Raw genomic sequence first — 21,796 nt, 5'->3', positions numbered from 1 at the left:
CAGTAAGCAGGGTATTTATTGCTTGATAATTAGCTTACAAATCTTAACTGGTTATGAAAATCTTAGTGAAACTATCCTCCCGATGTGGTATGTGGATCGTACCATTTTCCTATTAGGGGTGAAGCCATGGGGAAATCAGATGTTCCAGGGATCACTGAGAGGGATAGTTTGACTAAGCTACAAGTGAAACCAATCAATATTTGTTTGTTAAACACCCCCATGCCCCAAGTACCATGCACCTAAAAAGTGCTTAACAACCTAGTTATTAGGTTGCTAACAGTCTGGTCTTTTTGCATTGGCTCGACAAAACAGTACAACTAATATTAATCATGTGATGTGCTCTCGACCGGGTGGGGTGTTATAAATAGTAGGATAGCGTGACAAGTGGATCGCTTGTCAGTTTTGAAGATGGACAACACTTTTTTTAATATCCATGCTGGTAAAAAGTCAAATCTTAGATTTCACATTTTTCAAGGTTTTTTTCATGGAATTTGCTTTCGCAGTAGTAATTATTTGATGTACTGTAGAAGTAGAAGCAGTTGTATCTTGTGTACTTTATTTTTTGGTAAAAGAACTAGGACTAAACAATCGGAACGACAAACAAGCAGAATAGCGCATTAACAAGGTTTCAGGTTCACTAGGGTCCCATTTCATGAAGGATTCATTCATTCATTCATTCAGTCGATGCGGAGTATCGGATGATGGCCCTCCAAACACGTTGGTCCTCCATTGCTGTACGCATCTCTTCCCGACGCAGTCCAGAGTCCCGGCACAATGTGTCCACATAGGTGGTTTGTGGTCTACCTCGGGAACAGTGACCTTGAGTAGGGGCCCAAAGCACAAGCTTGCTCACTGCCAGCTCAGCATGTCTGAGACAGTGACCTGCTAATCTCAGCCTTCTTGCCCTAATCTAGGTGCTTACTCTCGGTAGTCCACCGTAGAGTTCCAGGTTGCTAAGCAGGAAATTTTGCCCTTTCCATTTTCCAGTTTCGTTTGAAATCTTAGCCTTGCTCAAGGCAGTCGCATTATTCGCTCCGAAAAGACGCTGCTGTAAACCCACCCATATACACTGTGCGTGGTGCGTGTAATCACACCGCATTACCCACCCGTATACACACTGACACATCGTACGACTACTGTGCACACAAGTCATCCGCACTCGTACCATTAACCGCATGCGGAGGCCATCATGCGGATAGTGTATGGGGCATGGTGTCGTGCGATGTTATGCACAGTGAATACGGGTGGGTTTTTATACATCGGCGGTCTTTTTTCGGAGTGAATAATTCGACTGCCTTGAGCAAGGCTATTGAAATCCGGGCTCAATGTAAATTCTCAAGGTTGCTCCAAGGAATGCTTGAAGGAACATAAAGCCTGTTGAACTGCTTGGAGGTTGAAGAAGTTGGAAGAATGATATGCCTCGATGACTAGGGCCCAATTTCATAAAGCTAGTATCGATACCGGTAAACAAAAAAGTATGCTTAGCAAACTTCTCTGCCAAGCAAGAACTGAGTGGAGATGCCAGTCGCAGCAATGGTAACTGTATGGTATTTTGGCTGGTAGCCAATTTTTGCTAAGCATTGTGAAATTGGGCCCAGTTCTGTATATGCACTGTATACATTATTTTTTCAAACAATTGAACTAGAAAATCTTATTGGCGAGGCTCCATGAACGGGAGAGTTGTCACTGTATGCTTTTCATTTTGTACAAAACTCTTAAAGTATTTATATGGGAGCGAGAAGTTCAAAGCGGGTTTCTGTTCTTGGGTATTGTAAAAAAAATCTTGAGTACCAGTAAATAAAACAAGGGTGTTGAACAGTTGCTACTGCATTCATTTACGGTGGTCCTGTGGCGAGAATGCAGGACTTGCAATTACATAGTTGTGGGTTCGAATCCTATTAAGCTAATGGCTGATTTCACAATGACTAGAATAACTATTGTCGTCTAGTTACTGAGTCAATTTTTTTTTTTGTGCAATTCATAGTCATAGATGTTACACCAATGTTTGTGTGAGGAAGATTGGCTGTTGACAGCTTGGTGTTTGTTGACCCATTTCACCAGACGTCGCCATCAGAATAATCTTTGATGCGCCATTTTGGTGGTCAATGTCAACGTGTGTTATTCAGTGAAGTGCGCATTTTTAGGTGATGTGGTGTTTACACGAAAACCTATTGACCACCAACATGGTGAGCGTGGCAGCAGTCGCCGCGTGTGACGCGCGTGCAAGGGGTCAATATCCCCTTGTGGGAGTTTGCCACGTCCCTTTGATGGGAAGATCATCTAATCCAAACATTTATACAAAAAGTTATCCTGAGTTAATTCCAATACCCATTCCTCATACATCACAGTGGCAGCTATTTTTAAAATAATAATTAATAATATTTGCGGCTTCTTATATAGCGCACAAGTCCGTCACTCAGTGACGCTCCTGTCGCTGTAACATACAGTATTTGCCAGATGTGGGGCTACAGTTGAATTATGAGACCTTATTCTGATAGCACCATGTAGTCATATTCTTTGTATGAAGTTACAGGCATCAATTCCACAGTTTATTCAACCAGTATTTATTTCATTACATTGATTTTAATGAAGTATAAACAGAATGGCTACACCAATATTAAGTTCTGTACGTAGCTATCTGGGCCCATCTGCTTTGAGTCTGTGTGCCATTTTAACTGTACGGCAAATTTCGGCTTTCAATTGCTCTTGTTTTATTTACTCCTCTCACATTTTCTCTTCTGAATACCTTCATTTATGAAGTTCATCTCTGTAAATTAAAAAACTTGGATTTATGCAAAATAGCAATTATATCAGAGTAATTATAGTTATAACAGATGTAGTAACGTGAAATAATTCTATTTCACCATTTAATAAACTCTTTCCACTAACCAATGTTCTGGAATTGCAAATATGAGTTTCTTGCATGTTGTTCAGCTTGAAAAGTCAAAGCATGGCGTGTGTGTTCCAGTCATAGATGCAACTTTTTGCTGCTGTCCCCTTTGTAGACAACGCATTGAAAACTGACCAAGCCAAAGTTGTTTTACAATTACTATAAACTGATTGTATCTAGAGCCCAAGTTCATGGCATTGCTACACAGTGAAGTGTCGTGGCTGAGCGGTTAAAGACACAGGACACTATTGGTAATAGTAAAAAACCAGTCTTCTCACTTGGTGTATTTCAACATATGCATAAAATAACAAATCTGTGAAAATCTGAGCGCAATTGGTCGTCGAAGTTGCGAGATAATAATAAAAGAAAAACACCCTTGTCAGATGAAGTTGTGTGCTTTCAGATGCTTGATTTGACCTCAAAATCTAATTCTGAGGTCTCGGAATCAAATTCGTGGAAAATTACTTCCTTCTCGAAAACTATGTCATTTCAGAAGGAGCTGTTTCTCACAGTGTTTTATACTCTCAACAGCTCCCCACTACTCGTTACCAAGTAAGGTTTTATGCTAATAATTATTTGGAGTAATTACAAATAGTGTCCACTGCTTGTAAGAGCATCAAATTCAAAGTTCTGGTGGTTAAGTCACTGGAGTGTTGGTTTGAATCCCGGTCGTGACATGTGTGTCCTTGAGAAAGATGCTTCACTATAATTGCTTCTCTCCACCCAAGAGTATAAATGGGTACCTGCAAGGGTTGAGGTTGCTGTTGTGTTTTAAAAAGCAGTAGTCGCAAATACCTCCAAGTGGTTCGACTGGCTGGTTCAAAAGGACACGTTTTCTTGGATCGGGCGGGTTAGTCTATGAAAATTATTTGAAAACCATTTGTCATAAAATGCATATGGTTGGAAAGATGTTTTAAAATTAGAATATAATGATCCACACAGAAATGCCTCGAAAATTGGACGGATTTCCTTATACGTTGTGAACTAACATGGCACGCCATTTTGTGGAGTCAATTTTTTTACTCTACAAAATAGCCGACCGTGTTAGTTCGCAAAATAAAAGGAAAGCCATGCAATTTCGAGGCATATTTGTGTGGGTCATTATATTCTACTTTTAAAACATCTTTCCAACCATATGCATTTCATAACAAACGGTTACAAACGCTTTTCATAGACCAACTCGCCCAATCCAAGGTAACGTATCCCTTTAAAATTGGTAAAGCATCCCTGTTTAATATGAAATATGAACTGTTGAAAAAGCCGGCCAACTAATGAAACAACAAGCTAATTGGTCCCGCTGGCTGGACTCGGTTCCAATACAAGGCAAACCCTGAACAGTATCCTCAGTCAATGAAGTAGACCATGGAGGAGGACTTCTTTATACATGGGAAAAATAACGGCTGACATAAAAAAGACTGAATTCGGATAAAAGTCTGAAATTTCTCATTTCTGCAGTAACCTCTAACGGTTGGTGACTGTCTTTCATCTCCGTTGTCCTTTCTATTCCTTCCTTTGTTGAATTAGCTCAACCACAGTTTGAAGTTCACTTTCTGCTGAAGCTAACGGGTCAGAGAGCTCAGCTTGGGTCGATGAACCCTCCGAATGTTCTTTCTGCAAAATAAAAAACTTCACTAAATACCACAAAAGTACTTGGATATGATTTATTTTTAAAAGGAAGCTTTATTTTGATCAAAGAAAAATTTCAAAAAAAAAAAAGAACCAAATGAGAACAAAATTGGATCAGTGGGATTTAAAACAAAACAAACCGTAAAGATTTGATTTCTTTTACCCATACACTGATATTTGTTGAGCAATGTACTTGGTACTTTCAACGAGTCTTGTGAAGAAAGTCCACAGCTATATTGAGACAAATAAATCCACAGGCATATAACTCCGGTACATGTAGTATTCAAACCCTTGATATTTGCCATTCTAGAGTAGGTGTCTAAACACTAGATCACCGAACTTGCTCTGTAGCTAGAGGCAATTTGAATCTATTACAACACACACCAGTGTATGGGTAAAACAAAACACAATATTCTCTAGTTTATTTGTTGGTGGAGCGGAAGTGTATCAGTGCAAATAAGGTTGTCTCTGAAAGGTTGAACGTGTAAAACCTACCTTAGCTTTACTGATGATCGACTTCAGCATGAGTTTGGCTGATGAAAGAAGTTGGGCTGCTTCTCCGTTATTGACTTTACTTTTGCTGCACGTCTCATAAGCTACAAAGATAGTTAACATCAAATGAGTTTTGAATTCAGTTCAATTTGCATACAGTGATATAAATTTACGAACTGAAAGATTTGAGGCTTTTGCATGGTGGTGGATCAACATGGCAGGTTGTGGCAGAGTGGTCTCTGGTCTCAAACTCTAGTATTTCTGATCAGCAGAGTGTGGGTTCAACTCCCACTCTTGACACTTGTGTCCTTAAGCAAGACACTTAACCATTATTGCTTCTTCCTATGAATAGCACGTTAAGTCATAGATCCTATGTGTTATGCACGCAAAAGAACCAAGTACACTTATCGTTAAGAGATTGGATTTCTAGTACTGTTGGCTGCAGATTGCGCTACAGCCCCGTTAGTGACTTCAACTGTCTGTTACATACTGCTTTAAAGTCAATATTAACAACCTTCATGACCACCCGTTCCCATTCGTTGATACTTGGCCATAACACTATCTATTTCCATTTGACAATCTTTACCTTGTGCAAGTTGTATTGACTCTTCCACCGTGTCCTTGCAAGATTTCACATCTTTACTCCACTCTTGGCTTTGTGTGTTAAGACGATGGGCCTTCTGAAGACACTGCAATGCCTTTAGAAATAACAAACAGAATTGCAAGTAAGGACGACAAACCTTGGAGAACTCATCAATTAAAAGTCTACAAATGCATCAATTTCTTTTCCCTTAAAACAAATCAACTTTGAACCTTCCTTTGTGGTAATCATGTTTAAGAAATCAGGAAACTTTACAAGATGGCTCACTAATACATTCTAGCGTATCGAGGCCAAGCAATTAAGAGCACTGGCAGGTTTTGAAATAAATGCAACAGGAACAAGCCAAGAATCTGACCTTGTCGTTGCTTTCTGGGAGGTCCGTCAATGTGTTACCATGAAGTTGAGCATACAGCTTCCACACCTTGGCGTTGGTCGTAACATTGGCTGTCACCCTGCCAAATAACTCCACCAGTTTGCCTTTGATAGCGCTAGCTTCAAGAGAAAATATCACATGTTGATAAAATGTTAAGGGTGAAAAACAAAAAAGTATATTTTACAAAAAGAGTAGTATCACTTATAAAGTTTATTACTTAATAACTAATAATAATAATAATAATAGTTGATATTTATATAGCGCTTTATACACCCAAAGGGCGTCTCAAAGCGCTGAAACTATAGTATTTCCTGTAAGGTATTTGGGACTAAGTTTTTGAATAATGAGATCTACTCCTTTTACATAGCACCAGGTAATGGTTTACTACGTGCTGTGGCGCAATATGCCGCCAATCCAGCCAGGAACATCGGGGCGAACCCCTTCTCTTTTCGATAAGTGCACTGGGTTCTTTACGTGCATTACACAACAAACTGGACCAACTTCCTAATGCCCCATCCGAAGGCAGAGCAATGGTTAAGTGTCTTGCTTTTAAGGACACAAGTGTCACGGCTGGGGATTCGAACCCACACTCTGCTGATCAGAAACACCAGAGTTTGAATTCGGTGCTCTTAACCGCTCGGCCATGACACTTGCACTGCTTCGTTCTTTGTGCTGTGTAATGCATGTAAAAGAACCGTGTACACTTATCTTGGGTTTCCCCGACGTTTCTGGCATGGTTTGCAGCAGATGACACTGCACCACCTTCTGGGTTTCATATCTCAAACATAGTTCTGATTGATCCGAGGTCCCCATTGGGTGTGATAAAGCACTATATCAGGTTGGCTCAGTGGTTTCTTTCCCTGCCTTTCGCCTCTATAGTCCTCGGTTCGAATCCCACCTCAGACCTGGAGCCTTTTATTTATATATGGATTGGGTTTTCAGTCCCTACCTGATTGCATGGGTTTTTTCTCAGTGGGGTTTTCTTCCCACATTCTTATCATTTCTTCTTGATTCCTATCCATCCTGTTACTATGGCACTAATTGTGCTATTGAACGTGTAAACAAAAAACAATAATAAATAAATAAATATATGAAAACTGCAAACTCTTACGACTGTTTACGTACAAGGATTGCCATCAGCGTCTGGTAAATCCTGAGTAACCGCTCTGACCATGATTGCTAACACCTCCTCATCCACATACTTCTCCTTGATTTCAAGCAGTCGATGGAATGCTCTCATGGATTCCTTGAACTCTCCTATATCTACACCCACCTGGATTGGAGGAAAGGATTTATATTGGAGGTCATCGAAGGATATATTTATTTTAATCTTCGGACATACATTGTAACTCTAAAGATTTCAGGGGAAAAACACAGAGAATAGGTTGGTGTAAAAACCACAACACCAGGAAGTTGGTGCCAACACAACTACATAAATACTTCCAAGGTACATAATACTTTCAGTCTCCTGACGATGACTAGAGCAAGCTAGTCGAAACGTTGAGACCAATTCAGAACTGACTCCGCGGCAGTACAGTTAATTACAATCCTATAAGCTAAAGCAGTAGTCCAGTCTATTTTCTATACCATCCGCCCTGGTAATAGTTAAAAAGCAGGACAGTTTCTTTTCAGAACTGAGAAGTCTCCCGAACCTCCGATTATCTACTCCGCGGCAGTAGAATAAAGCATGACAGTTCTCTAAGAACAAAACTCTACCTGGCAAGTAGATACACACATGGTGTTACCGCAAACCAAATATACAAAAATGAATACATTACAAAAGTGAGTACTTGACGAGTTAGTCGATCTTCTTACCAGCATGTAATTCTCCCATATCTGCCAGGAATCGTACAGACACCTGATGGCTTCTTGAAGAGTCTTGAATGCTTTCGGCCTGACAGTGTGACATCAAAAACGTGACAAGATTAGAAAGTCTTGAGTGATGAAATCCTAGAAGTTATGTCATAATTTCTTTTCACTAAGCAAGATATTCTGTGCTATACAAATTTCTCTGTTGACAGACTTTTCTGGCCCAAGCATACTTTGTAGTGTACATGAAAAGGTCTTAAATACGATGCGAAGCTTTGCATGGCGTAAGAAGCTGAAGGATGCAGGTTGATGAACTTTCATTTTTTTCAGTGGATCCAAGAAGAAAAATAATTTAAACAATCTTGATGTCTATACTCTGCTTGTCTTTCGCTAGATTTTATTCTCATGGTTGTCGACTAAACTTACTTTTGTTTGAGATTGAGGAGAGCTGATGACAAGTTATTCCATGCTTTCCCATTCTGAATAGAAAGAATAAATAATACATTCTTAGAGCTCGAATTTGTTATCAATCAAATTTGTCACATTGACAATTTTTTAAACTGTTGTAAACTTTTTTAGAGTAATAATAATAATAAACCGTATTTATAACACGCCTTTTGCCAAAGGATACAAAGCGCCAGGTATTATTACTGCAAGGAGTGGGGCGAATTTTTAGATATAAGACCTAATCCTTAAGCACCATGTAATGGTTTACAAGGTGCTTTGGCGCAATATGCTGCCAATCCATCCAGGAACACCGGGGCAAACCCCTTCTCTTTTCGATAAGTGCACTGGGTTCTTTTACATGCGTTTACACAACACATGGGACCAACGGCTTTAAGTCCCATCCGAAGGACGAACCAATGGTTATGTGACTTGCTTAAGGACACAAGTGTCACGGCTGGGGATTGGAACCCACACTCTGCTGATCAGAAACACCAGAGTTTGAATTCGGTGCTCTTAACCGCTCGGCCACCACATTCCCACAGTGAAGCCACAGTGCTGTAACCAAGTAATTTTTTTCTCAAGTCAAGTCACAAGTCATTTTTGCTCAAGTCAAGTCAAAGCACAAATCAAATTTTTGCTAGTCAAGTCAAGTCACAAGTCACATAATGTCCCAAAATAAGCCTTCTCCCATGATGATCTGATAATTTTAAATACTAAAATTTAAAAAATCCATAGTAACATGTACATGTCGATATTTTTCATAGAAGTATGGAAATAAATGTGCATATGAATTTAATTGAATTAAATACTTACATCGCTCTCCAAGGTCACACATTTCCGATACGCCCTCAAAGCGATCTCGTAATTCTCAGCTTTATTAGCGGAGTAGCCAAGCCAGAACCAAGCATTGTACTAAAAAAAAATTGTACACATAACAAAGTTATCAATTTGGTGTGGTGAAACATTTTTAGTTGGCAGAAAGAAAACAAACTTTTTTGTTGAAGAGACTCTCCTTACTAGGACACAAGAAACTCAAACACACTAATGTTTAGATAAAAGTAAATTGAGTTATTCTTTAAAAAAAAAAGGCCCGGTCCCACTGCAGCGATAACGAGAAGTATAACGATAACTACGGCAAGAGAACGCATTCTGATGGTTGAATGAGCGTGTGCATATTCTGCGTGGAGCAATTCAACCAATAAAACGCGTTCTCTTTGCGTCGTGATCGTTATCGTTTTTGTTAGTGGGACCAGGCCTTTATATAGGCGTGAAGTTTTATGAAAAAGATAAATCCTGAAAATTCTATAACAGTCTCCACATACCTTGGCGACAAAACCCCTGAATTAACAGGATGTTACATTTGAGAGGGTTTACAGACTCTACAAGTCCCTACTTAACTGCGTGGGTTTTCCCTGGAATAATTCTCTGGGGTTTCCCTCCCACATCTTAAACTAAAATTTCTTCAGATCAAGGTGCGTTGCGCATTGTGCAAAGGAGTCTATAAAAAAATGTGGAGTGGCAAACCTGAAGTGGGTTCTTCTTGAGTGACATCTCCAGGCATTCTATACTCTTCTCCCATTCCTCCTCCTCAAGGTAATACAGTCCCAGCGATCTCATGGCCCTAGCGTTACGCTGTCCCGATAACTCCCATGCCTTCTCGTAGAACTTTTTCTCCTTCTTGAAGTCTCCCATCATGCACCAGAGAGTGGGCGTTTCCTTGATGGCAAGCTGGTCACGGATTATCTTTGTGGCCTTTGGAAAAAAAATAAACAATTTAAAAGATGTAGTAATTTGCATCGGGGGTACTGAAAAGACTGAAATGTCAAAGTGTCATCACTGACTCGACAAACAATTGCCCTTCCTCTTGGACTTTCGCTAACGAAAATTATACTTTTGTAGTAGAAGAAGACTAGTTTTTTTGTTTACATAAACATTTTCCCAAAGAGTAATCGAATAAACAGAACAAGCAAACAATTTGATAGTGCAACACAGCAGTACACTGAATGTTCATATTTTTTTAATTGCTCCCTCTTTTGGCTAAAATACATGAAATTTTAATTGTTTATCCTTTTGTTTGGTTGAAATTATATTTTCTGTCGAGAAGAACTACCAGTTTTGTAACAGATACTAATACCATTATTCATTGGCTGAATTTGGTCCAATTCAGAGTCTAATAAGCACATCTCTTTGAATTGGTACTGAAGTAGTTTTTTTTTTTTTTTTCTTTTTACCAGAAATATATAATGATAAGAAACAAATTCTTGAAAATAGGAGGAAAACCCAGCAATAAATACAAGAGAAAAGTCACCCACCTTGTCAGGTTTCTCAAGTAATGTGTAGCATTTAATAACCTCTTCCCACAACTCTAGCCTGACATAGACCTCCAGGGCTGCAGTCACTACACCAAGACTCATTAACAGGCTAGCTAACTCACTCTGAGGGTGAAATCATACATCATATAGGGTGCATTCGTTTAGCTTCCCTGGGTCTACCTCGCGGTGCTCACTTGGGTGAGCCCCTGACAAGAGCTAAACGAACGACCACTCACTGCTCTCGTAGTGACGTCGTTTACCTGGGGCCAGCCCCTCAGTGACCCACTTCACAAGCAGGGCACTGGGGGCTGACCTGGGTGAGCCCCTGGAATGACGTCAAAAGCTATTCTAACGCACCGGGGCAGACCGGGGATGACCCAGGGAAGCTAAACGAACGCACCCTCAAAAAGATACCAACGATAATATTTGACAAATGTGGAAATTCCTGAAAAAAGGGCATTTTGGGCTTGGGGTTCCCCCTAATTCCAGGAGTTTCAGGAGGTTTACATTAGCAGCAATCATAAAGTACAAACAAAATTTATATATTAATTTTTGGTTTTTACCCATACACCGAAAAATATCACAGGCATATTACTCAGGAGGGATTTGAACCCACGACCCTTGCAATTCTAGAGCAGTGTCTTACCAACTAGACTATTGAGGTTGCCCGGTAGCTAGAGGCAGTTCGAATCCTATGTTTTGGCAGTGGGTACTACATAGCATAATACAATACAATGGTTTAAATCATACTGGAGATGAGATTTGATGTTGACAATTCCTGGAAAATAGCTTTTGGGCCTAGATTATTCTAGACCCTGAACCTCTTATATATTACGATTCAGTACCGACTCTGTACGTCAGCAGAAATACAAATCTAAGGGTTTGGACACAATGTGGAATATTTATTTCTCTCTTTGGTATTAAGCGGTTTGGTTCTTTTAGGAAAATGTTAAGGCTCAAGGAGTCCATAAGAAAATCGGTTATGGGTGGTTAAGGACAGTACATGCATGCGATACAAAATGTGCTTTTATTATAACAATGCACTAGCCATATAAAGTACAAACCTCCATGGTCCACTTTGGTGGCAGGCCTACTGCATGTAATAACTCCATTCGGTCAGTCACAGCACATTCCAAGCCATTGAACTGATCCACAAGAGACTAAAAACAAAAACAATATTGAAATCATAATTTCAGGCTATTTAATCACAATTTATCTAATTTTTCCTAGGGCAAAATCAACTTATAAATCATACTTAAAGCTACTATACACTTTGGGAACGAAAAGAAAAAAATAAAAGTTCACAGATTTACAAATAACTTACAGGGTTTACAGAAGGTAATGGTGAAAGACATCTCTTGAAATATTATTCCATGAAATGCTTTGCTTTTTGAGAAAACATTAAAACAATTACCAACCCGTCAGTATCGAGAATTACGGATTGATTTTAAACACATGTTATGCCACGGCGAAACGTGCGGAAACAAGGGTGGGTTTTCCCGTTGTTTTCTCCCGACTCCGATGACCGATTGAGCCTAATTTTTCACAGGTTTGTTATTTGATATAGAAGTTGTGATACACGAAGTGTGGGCCTTTGGACAATACTGTTTATCGAAAGTGTCCATGGCTTTACATGTAAGTAGGAAGAAGAATATCATGCCTGCTCATGGAAATACGTACCTGCATTTGCATCATGGCTCTCTCTACAGTCCTGCCAGCGTCTTTCTCAAGTTGACATCTTGTCATCAGGGCCAAGGTGTGAATTCCCCATACTTGAGGTTGCCTTAATACTGCCTACGAGTCAATTGTTGGAAACAAGAAGTTTTGTCAGCCTACTGGTGTCATTTCTCCGAGTGTTAATTGGAAAGGTTAGCTTCATTGTAAGATGTATTTATATTGATCACATAATGGCACGTAACAGAAGCTTGGGTAGGTACAAAGCAGCTAAACCTCCCTCTGTTTTAGTGTCAAACAATTCCTTGTACCACCATAGGGTATTTATTATACAAACATGGAGGTAAAGTGAACATGGTGTAGGCCTACACAATATCTTTGGTTAACTATAGCTGGCATACATCCAGCAATTACTGGGCCTGGTGTACCCCTTTCTCAGGGTCTGGTGTTCTCACGTCTTGAGGGTCTGGTGTACACCCTTTTTAGGATTCAGTGTGCCTGCATTTTGTGGCCTGGTGTACCCGTTTTTAGGGTCTGGTGTACGGCCCCCTTGTTTGGGTTTGGAGAATCAGAGTCTGGTGAACACGCTGTTTTGAGTTCAGTGTACAGCGAGTTTTAGGGCAAAAGTTAGTAAAGAAAATTTAACCGGGTCCAAGCTATTTGCAAGAAATAGCAGTGGGTGGCACGGTTGGCTTGTGCGTAAATTGCTCGCCTCCCACCAAGGTGACCCTGGTTCAATTCCCGGCCGTGGCCATATGTGAGTTGAGTTTATGCGTTGGTTCTCTGCTGTGCCACGAAGGTTTTCCAGACCATCCGGTTTTCCTCCCTCGGGAAAAATTTAACACTTTCGATCTTGGCTGTGCTCCGTGGTCATAATGGGTTGATGTGGCTGGCAGCCAAAGGCGCCCTTGCATGCCTGCTTCTCAAACACGTTGTAGCTGCGTCCTTCGCAATTCAGCTCTTAGCTGCGAGTAAGGATGATTAGCCCCCCAAATTAATATTATTATTATTATTATTATTATTATTATTATTATTATTATTATTATTATTATAAAATAACTCACCACAATATATGCCTTTAGTTCTTCTAGTATCAGTACTTCCCTTGGTCTACTCTTTTTCTCTCGTATACTGCCATGAGAAATCAAAGTGTTCCATTAGTTCAGTTTTGTCATTTCTCACCAATCCTCTTTGGTTTAATACAAATTGGTTTATACAAATTAAGTTTTATAATGATCACATAATGAACAGCACCCTGGACTAATGCTAAAAACAGAAACTCACCACACGGATTTCAGACACACTCAAGGTTCACACACATGTAAACACGAGTACACATCCAAGCTTATTTACTGCGATTGGTGCGTAAATGTGGTTATAGCATGAGATAGCTAGTATTGTTGAAACGTTTGTCTGACAGGTACTTTGAGCAAATGTGACATCATAAGAACTAAGGACTATTAGATGCATATTGCACACATAAATGACGACACTAAGAAAGGTTTTTTCCTGGATGGTGCCCTTTGTGTTTCACAGAAGAACCATTGATAACTCCAAATTATAAAACTATTTTATACACACACTGTGAACAAAATTTTATAAAAAATATACTCTGCTTTTCTCAAAGGGAAGATGAGTTTTTTGTGATGAAAATTTCATAGCAGCTTTCATGTGAGAAAAACTTGTGAATTGGAAATACTAACATTGACAGCGATTTTCTTTAAACATTTTTAATATCAACTCTCTCTCTCTCTCTAATCATAAAAACTGCTGGTTTTCGATGAAGCAACTTGTCCAAAATAATGGAGAAAATGAAATGACCTACCAAAGAGCCAAGACCAGCGCCTGTTCAGCGCTGGACAACTCAGGAAGTTGATTGACATCAGCATCTTTGAAGTTGATGGCGTCAAGAACTGTTTCATCATTCAAGTTCAGATCCTTCAAAGAACACATTAACAACTTTCTTATATCAACATCACAACTTCAGAGTATTTAAACCTGAGACATTCCCTTTTTTCTCTAGAAGAAAGCGGCACAATATTTGACTGAAATATAATCTTGTTTTTATGAAACATTTGTAAAAATAGTATTTGCACTTATATCAAACATGAAAAGCTAATCACAGAAACTTTTAGGTATTAACAAAATTAGGAAACTTTTGATTATGAAACTTGCCTGAGACAGGCATGGTATTGGTCCTTGGGAAAAGGTCGGATTATTTTACCGAGAACAAAGGCTGATCTACATACACACAAGGAGAAGACTTTAAAAGAATTTTTCAGGCACTTTCCCGAAGGGCAAACAAAACCCAACTGAAATCTGACTAAGAAAATCTGAAGTAGGAAAGAATATCACACCTTCCTAGATTTACTCCAATGTGAAAGAGGGTGTATATTTTGTACTAAAGTGAAACAAAATAATAACTTTAATTTAAACCAACTTCAGGATAAAGCAAATGAATGCGTTTCTTCTTACCACTGGGAGACCCTTGACAAGTTGATGTTTTGTTTGGGCTGCTGGTGTCTCACCAGAATCCTCATGACGGACTCTCAAGAAGAGTTGGGCCTTGTCTGTTTGCTGGAACCGAGTCCTTTTGCCAAGCGCAGCTGGAAGAGTCAAGAATAAGGTTGAGTGTTGTTTAAAAGAATTATGTGTGCGATGTTTTTAGGCTTTCATACGGCTGATTTTAGTCTAATTAGGTGAAATTTTGCAGCAGCACAATGTGTAAATCTCATTTGAGTAGTGTTTCAATCCGTATGCTCTGATCGTCTCCAGGAGAAAGAGCATACTAATCGAAACATTGAATGGTCAACCACCAGTTCTTTTCAGAACCCAAACTACTCTTAAAGACACTGGAAAATATTGGTAATTGTCAAAGACTAGTCTTCACAGTTGGTGTATCTCAACATATTGTTTGAGCTCAATCGGTCGTCGAAGTTGCAAGATATTAATGAAAGAAAAAACACCCTTGTTGCACCATGGTCACACGAAGTTGTGTGCTTTCAGATGCTTGATTTCAAGACCTCAAATTCTAAATCTGAGGTCTCGAAATCAACTTCGTGGAAAATTACTTCTTTCTCGAAAAACTATGTCACTTCAGAGGGAGCTGTTTCTCACAATGTTTTATACTATCAACCTCTCCCCATTACTCATAATCAAGAAAGGTTTTATGATAACCATTATTTTGGTACTGCAAACCCCACCTGATAATAACACCATGCAAAGTTTCAAATCCTACTGATTTTAGTCAGTTTGATCTGGCATTTGGTGCGTATCGTGTGGCATGGTGTACCCTCCCCTCCCCCCCCCCCCACCTACTATAGACCGTAGGAACACGTCATTTCGGTTGGGCGACCGTGGCTGGAGATCAAAAGAAGGTTGGTCATTGCTGTGCCCCTTTTAGCACAACATTAAAGGCCTGCCATAAATAAAGCGCTTTATAAAAACTAGTTATTATTGTCATTATAATAACTGTAAATATTGTCTGGGAATCATGGTACTCATTTTATTACCTGTTAGATTGACCTCTAACCCAGCGACCTTCTTTGCTGTGTTAAGGTGCTCCTTTCCTCTTGTGTACTCGTAATAATATTGACATATATGGCTGCATTCCAAATGGTGTATGACGCACAGGTCAACGTACTGTTTGCCGTTCATCAGAGCTTCGTTACTGCTAACTGCGAAATCAAGAAATTAATCAAAACTTAAACCCGACGATCTAACATTGTATATGTATGTCCTGGGACCGATTTCATAAAGCCTGTAAGCGAACAAAATTTCTAACAACAGCAACATATTGCTTCGCAAAAACAGGTTACCAGCCAACATAAAATAAAGTTTGTATTTTTTCTCAGCAAAGAAATTTGGGTAAAAAACAGTGAATTTTTAAATATTGGTTATCCTGAATTGACCCTTTGTAATGTTGTACTTACTTGAATCCATTAATGTATGTATTTCCTCATGGAGCATTGGCGACTTCTCATCTAGACATTGCTGATGAATCCACAGACATCTCAAATTCCACCAATCTGAAGTCTGTCATTAAAATTAGAAAAAAAATGTTATAAAAAGAGTAACCATTTTAGCGAAACAAGAATAAACATTTTAAAGGTATGGTCATTCATTGTTAAGTTTTGGTTAAAGTAATGATGATTTACAAGCAAAACTATCACAAAAGATTTTAGTTGAATACAGTTATGTTGAGAAAACAGGAAAAAACTGTCACTGTATTTCCATCAAAAACATCAAATCCATCCAGTTTGAGTGAAGTGACAGCGAATATCAACCACACCTCTGGCTGCAGCTTTTACAAATGGACACTACGTTATTTGAATCTCCAAAAGTCACCTTTAGACAATCTTCGGAGTTTCATATTTATTGACATAACTTTGATTGATTTCTAATCAATGGAGGCACTTTATACAAAGTAGGTTCACAGGATGCTTACTACCATTGACATTGGAAATATTGTAAGCGTGTTGATAGAGCTATTGTAAAATGTGCTTTATAAGAATTTGTTATTATTATTGTTACAGTGCAAGGCACTTTTTGATGACTCCTAGGTTTTTATAATACTCACTACGCAAGTGGCAAGAGAAGCCTTACAGCGGTTCAATATAGCAGTTGATATCAAGAGAAACTCAGGATGAGTAACCAATGAGTAAATTGCCGAGTCATCTGGACTCAGAGTTGACATTGTTGAGTCATGAAATGTCTTGGCCTAGCAAGAAGAAGAAACAAATATTTTAGTTAGTTTGTTTAATTTTCCCAATTAGACAATGAAATACACAAACACATGTGTAAGGGGGAATTCAAATTCGCAGAGGTGCCCTTCACTTTGGTAAAATGGACTTTCCCGAATAGAATGAACAATCGGGCCTTATAGACCGTATTGAATAACCCCTTTTTCCTATGAAAATTTGCATCTTGTAGGGCAAACCGTATGCGCATCCAAACGCATACATCATCGAAGCACGCTGCACGCAACATTCCCGGTTTGATTTCTACGGCACATGCACGCACACACGCACACACACGCACAGACGCCATCTTGTAGGTCAGCTATTTGATCCGCGTGGCGTCATATTCAATACGGTCTATAGTGTAGCCAGAATATCCTTTGGTTGCTGTTAGAACTCACTTCACAGTTAATCAACAGTATCTGGGCATTTGGAACAATCCATGCACATGCACGCACACACCCACACACACGCACAGACGCCATCTTGTAGGTCAGCTATTTGAGCCGCGTGACGTCATATTCAATATGGTCTATAGTGTAGCCAGAATATACTGGTTGCTGTTAGAACTCACTTCACAGTTAATCAACAGTATCTGGGCATTTGAAACAATCAAGGAGTTCTCTTTGTTATAGTGCTGAATTGCTTTGACCAATCAACTTTTAAACAGCTCCTTTGTTCTGTACACTTAAGGAAAATCCTGTTCTTCAACACTTAAAAAACCAGTGTGGACGTGTGGAAGTCCACATAGTGTTTCAAGTCCCTACATAATGTGGGTTTCTTTTGTTCTAATGTCTACACTTCATATGTAGTGTTAAAACAACCAAGCGTGTAGAACACATCTGCAATCTAAGACCTCCTTTTATCCATCTTGTTGGCAAGACCTCCCATTGGAATTGTACACACTTTCCAACTGGGAACGCTCACCAAACGGAGGACCCAATTGTCCTCTTTTATTTAGGTCCCCGGTTTGAATGTGTATACCTACCGACCCACACTAAAAAATATCAGTATAATCCACAAAGCAACAAAACAATATTTTTTTGGAACTCGTACAAAAGAGTGTCAAATATTTAATAGATGTGAAATATTGTTATAAATGATCCTTAATACCAACGTCTTGACTTAGGCTTCTTGGCAGTACATCTGTAGGGTTGACTTTACATGGTGGTCCTGTCCAATTGCTCTGAATGAACAGCTGCAGGCAAGCCACTCCAACGCACAATACACACAGCTCCCTGGAGAAATAAAAACAAATCAAAACATTGAACTGATTGCATCTGAAAAATTAACAATTTGGTTTATAATAATAATAATAATATTGATTTTTGGTTTTTACCAATATACACCCATGTGTTTTAGCACTGTATACTCAGCACTTTCCCGGTCCCGAGTCCTGTGAAAAAAAATCACAGGCATTTTACTCGGGTGGGATTTGAACCCACGACCTTTGCAATTCTAGAGCAGTGTCTTACCAACTAGACTACCGAGATTGCCTGGCAGCTAGAGACAATTCGAATCCTTTTTTTTTTAGCAGCGGGTACTGCAAACGATTTAATAGATGTTAAATCGGGGAGAAAGATAATAATAATAGTACGTATTTTTAATGCGCCAAATCAATCTTAACAGACATTCAAGGCGCAGAAAAATGATATTGGAGTTACCCCCAGTGTGTCCTACCTAAGTTCCTCCTAACAGAATGTTTGAGCATGAAACAAGCATTTCTGCTTCTTCTCAACCGTACATTTTTGTTTGCCAAAATGTAAAACAAAATGCCATTCCAAAAGCTGCATTACCTGTACAACATCACTTTGGAACTCCGTGCATGTTTTCCGCTTCTCCTGGAACTATTTCGGTTTCAAAAGCTTCATCACTTTGGAACTCCGTGCATGTTTTCCGCTTCTCCTAGAACTATTTCGGTTTCAAAAGCTTCATCACTTTGGAACTCCGTGCCTGTTTTCCGCTTCTCCTAGAACTATTTCGGTTTCAAAAGCTTCATCACTTTGGAACTCCGTGCATGTTTTCCGCTTCTCCTAGAACTATTTCGGTTTCAAAAGCTTCATCACTTTGGAACTCCGTGCCTGTTTTCCGCTTCTCCTAGAACTATTTCGGTTTCAAAAGCTTCATCACTTTGGAACTCCGTGCATGTTTTCCGCTTCTCCTAGAACTATTTCGGTTTCAAAAGCTTCATCACTTTGGAACTCCGTGCATGTTTTCCGCTTCTCCTAGAACTATTTCGGTTTCAAAAGCTTCATCACTTTGGAACTCCATGCAAGTTTTCCGCTTCTCCTAGAACTATTTCGGTTTCAAAAGCTTCATCACTTTGGAACTCCGTTCATGTTTTCCGCTTCTCCTAGAACTATTTCGGTTTCAAAAGCTTCATCACTTTGGAACTCCGTTCATGTTTTCCGCTTCTCCTAGAACTATTTCGATTTCAAAAGCTTCATCACTTTGGAACTCCGTGCATGTTTTCCGCTTCTCCTAGAACTATTTCGGTTTCAAAAGCTTCATCACTTTGGAACTCCGTTCATGTTTTCCGCTTCTCCTAGAACTATTTCGGTTTCAAAAGCTTCATCACTTTGGAACTCCGTGCATGTTCTCCGCTTCTCCAAGAACTATTTCGGTTTCAAAAGCTCCATCACTTTGGAACTCCGTTCATGTTTTCCGCTTCTCCTAGAACTATTTCGGTTTCAAAAGCTTCATCACTTTGGAACTCCGTGCATGTTTTCCGCTTCTCCTAGAACTATTTCGGTTTCAAAAGCTTCATCACTTTGGAACTCCGTGCATGTTTTCCGCTTCTCCTAGAACTATTTCGGTTTCAAAAGCTTCATCACTTTGGAACTCCGTGCATGTTTTCCGCTTCTCCTAGAACTATTTCGGTTTCAAAAGCTTCATCACTTTGGAACTCCGTGCATGTTTTCCGCTTCTCCTAGAACTATTTCGGTTTCAAAAGCTTCATCACTTTGGAACTCCGTGCCTGTTTTCCGCTTCTCCTAGAACTATTTCGGTTTCAAAAGCTTCATCACTTTGGAACTCCGTGCATGTTTTCCGCTTCTCCTAGAACTATTTCGGTTTCAAAAGCTTCATCACTTTGGAACTCCGTGCATGTTTTCCGCTTCTCCTAGAACTATTTCGGTTTCAAAAGCTTCATCACTTTGGAACTCCGTGCATGTTTTCCGCTTCTCCTAGAACTATTTCGGTTTCGTCCGGCTATCGTCTCCTGTAAGTAGAGACGATAGCCGGACGAAACCGAAATAGTTCTACGAGTAGTTTTCCGCTATCCTACAATCTGTTTTAAGAGGAATATCAATTCCTACCTTTAGCTCCCACCAAATAAAATATTTCACATGTAATGTCATTTTTTTAAAGGAGTACTGTACCCCAGCTGGGTTTAGTTACACCACTAGTTTCCTGCCTACCTTGAATTGTCATCCTTGGTTTGACTCTTCTGGATGAATGCTTCAACCTTTTTCTGAATGAAGTCAACGACATCAGAGGCATCACCGATGTCGTCCTCCCCTGAGCCTAATATCGCCATAGCGACTTCTCCCAAAAGAACTTGCTCATAGTCACCATCGATGATAGATTTTACGCAGAGTAAAAGGTTGCCATCATTTGAAGCTGGAGCAGTAACAAAAACATTTAGAAATGTAACACAGTTCAACAAATGAAGGTGGATGATGTTTGTTCTGCTATCAATCTCCATGTGGAGACAATAGCAGTACAAACCTCACCTTACTATTCTAATCTAGCTCAAAAAACTAACCCAAACAAAAGTACGTACAATTTTAGACAAATTGTCTTTATCCATCCTGCCACGTGACCACTTTACCATTCACATGAAATAAAATATTATCTAATTAACCCAAATATGACTAGACCCAGTAACTGGGGCGCTGTACTCCCTTTTCAAAATTTTGTCTTTATTGGTTGTAGTTGTACTTATGACAAACTTTTGTTTTGTACGACCGATAATGACAAAATTTCAAAATTTTCTAATTGTCTAAATTATGACATATTTACTCTTGCTTGTAAAAATTAGTGAAAAGTGATAGCAGGATATGAAAACCTTTCCATGTGGCAAAAAAAGAACAACATGAAAAATAAGCATAAAGATTATTCAACAACCTGACAAAGTCTACATGAAATTGCTGCACAAAAAGAAGATGAAAATTAATATAATTTTTGGGTTTTAACAAAGAATTGACTAGAGTGGGATTCGAACCAACGACCTCCGGATAAAATCATTTCAAAGTTTACCCAGTCAGTTTCCCTTGTGGTTGATATTGAAAATTAATATAAAATAAAAGCGCAAACATCAAAACAAAACAATCTATCTCAAAAGCAAATTTGATTTACCGATTTCTTTCAAACAGGATGAGGATTCTGCTGAGAGCAGTTTACAATGACTGGGCTCAAGAAGGACGATCTCAAGATCCTTCCAATGGGGCGATGCCATGCTGACGATAAAACCGTACCAAGATAACGAGAATGCAAATTGTGAGCACGTTACTTTCACCAATCAATCACTGGCTAGCCCTCGCTCGGTCGCGTGCAAGCCAATGCCAATCCGAGTTGAGTGTGCACTGTCACTGTGTCACTGTGTCACAATTTTTAAATCACCAATACAGTACTGTAGTGTAGTCCACAAATACCTCTATGAACTTACTTTATTCAGAAATTATTACAATGACTATGTCTAATAATATGTATACGGTCTGCGTTTGTTTACACCACGCCGTTTATTGGTTTACATCGAAAAACACAGGAAGTGTGTCAGTTCACGTGTTCGTGGGCGCAGACATCTTGATTATGCAAATCGAAAAGTTCATA

General features: G+C 39.3%; 1 protein-coding gene across 1 annotated transcript; it reads right to left on the bottom strand.

The window, feature by feature from the left end:
- Positions 1–4,022: 4,022 nt before the first annotated feature.
- LOC117300545 (tetratricopeptide repeat protein 27-like) lies at positions 4,023–21,753 on the bottom strand. The gene is made up of 21 exons (XM_033784223.1): positions 21,323–21,753; positions 20,383–20,584; positions 18,081–18,201; positions 16,804–16,944; positions 16,157–16,259; positions 15,737–15,901; positions 14,700–14,830; positions 14,050–14,162; positions 13,289–13,355; positions 12,231–12,344; positions 11,615–11,710; positions 10,551–10,673; positions 9,763–9,990; positions 9,052–9,150; positions 8,218–8,270; positions 7,798–7,876; positions 7,108–7,255; positions 5,965–6,101; positions 5,595–5,706; positions 5,012–5,112; positions 4,023–4,501 (listed from the first exon to the last, which is right to left on the bottom strand). Exons 1-21 carry the CDS (start codon positions 21,420–21,422, stop codon positions 4,391–4,393), a joined length of 2,544 nt encoding a protein of 847 aa, XP_033640114.1. The 5' UTR covers positions 21,423–21,753; the 3' UTR covers positions 4,023–4,390.
- Positions 21,754–21,796: the final 43 nt, after the last annotated feature.

This window comes from Asterias rubens, chromosome 1 (assembly GCF_902459465.1).
Source record: "Asterias rubens chromosome 1, eAstRub1.3, whole genome shotgun sequence".
In the NCBI taxonomy this organism is placed as follows: domain Eukaryota; kingdom Metazoa; phylum Echinodermata; class Asteroidea; order Forcipulatida; family Asteriidae; genus Asterias; species Asterias rubens.
Note: the sequence above shows the minus strand (reverse complement) of the source record. Positions and strands in the feature narration are given on the sequence as shown.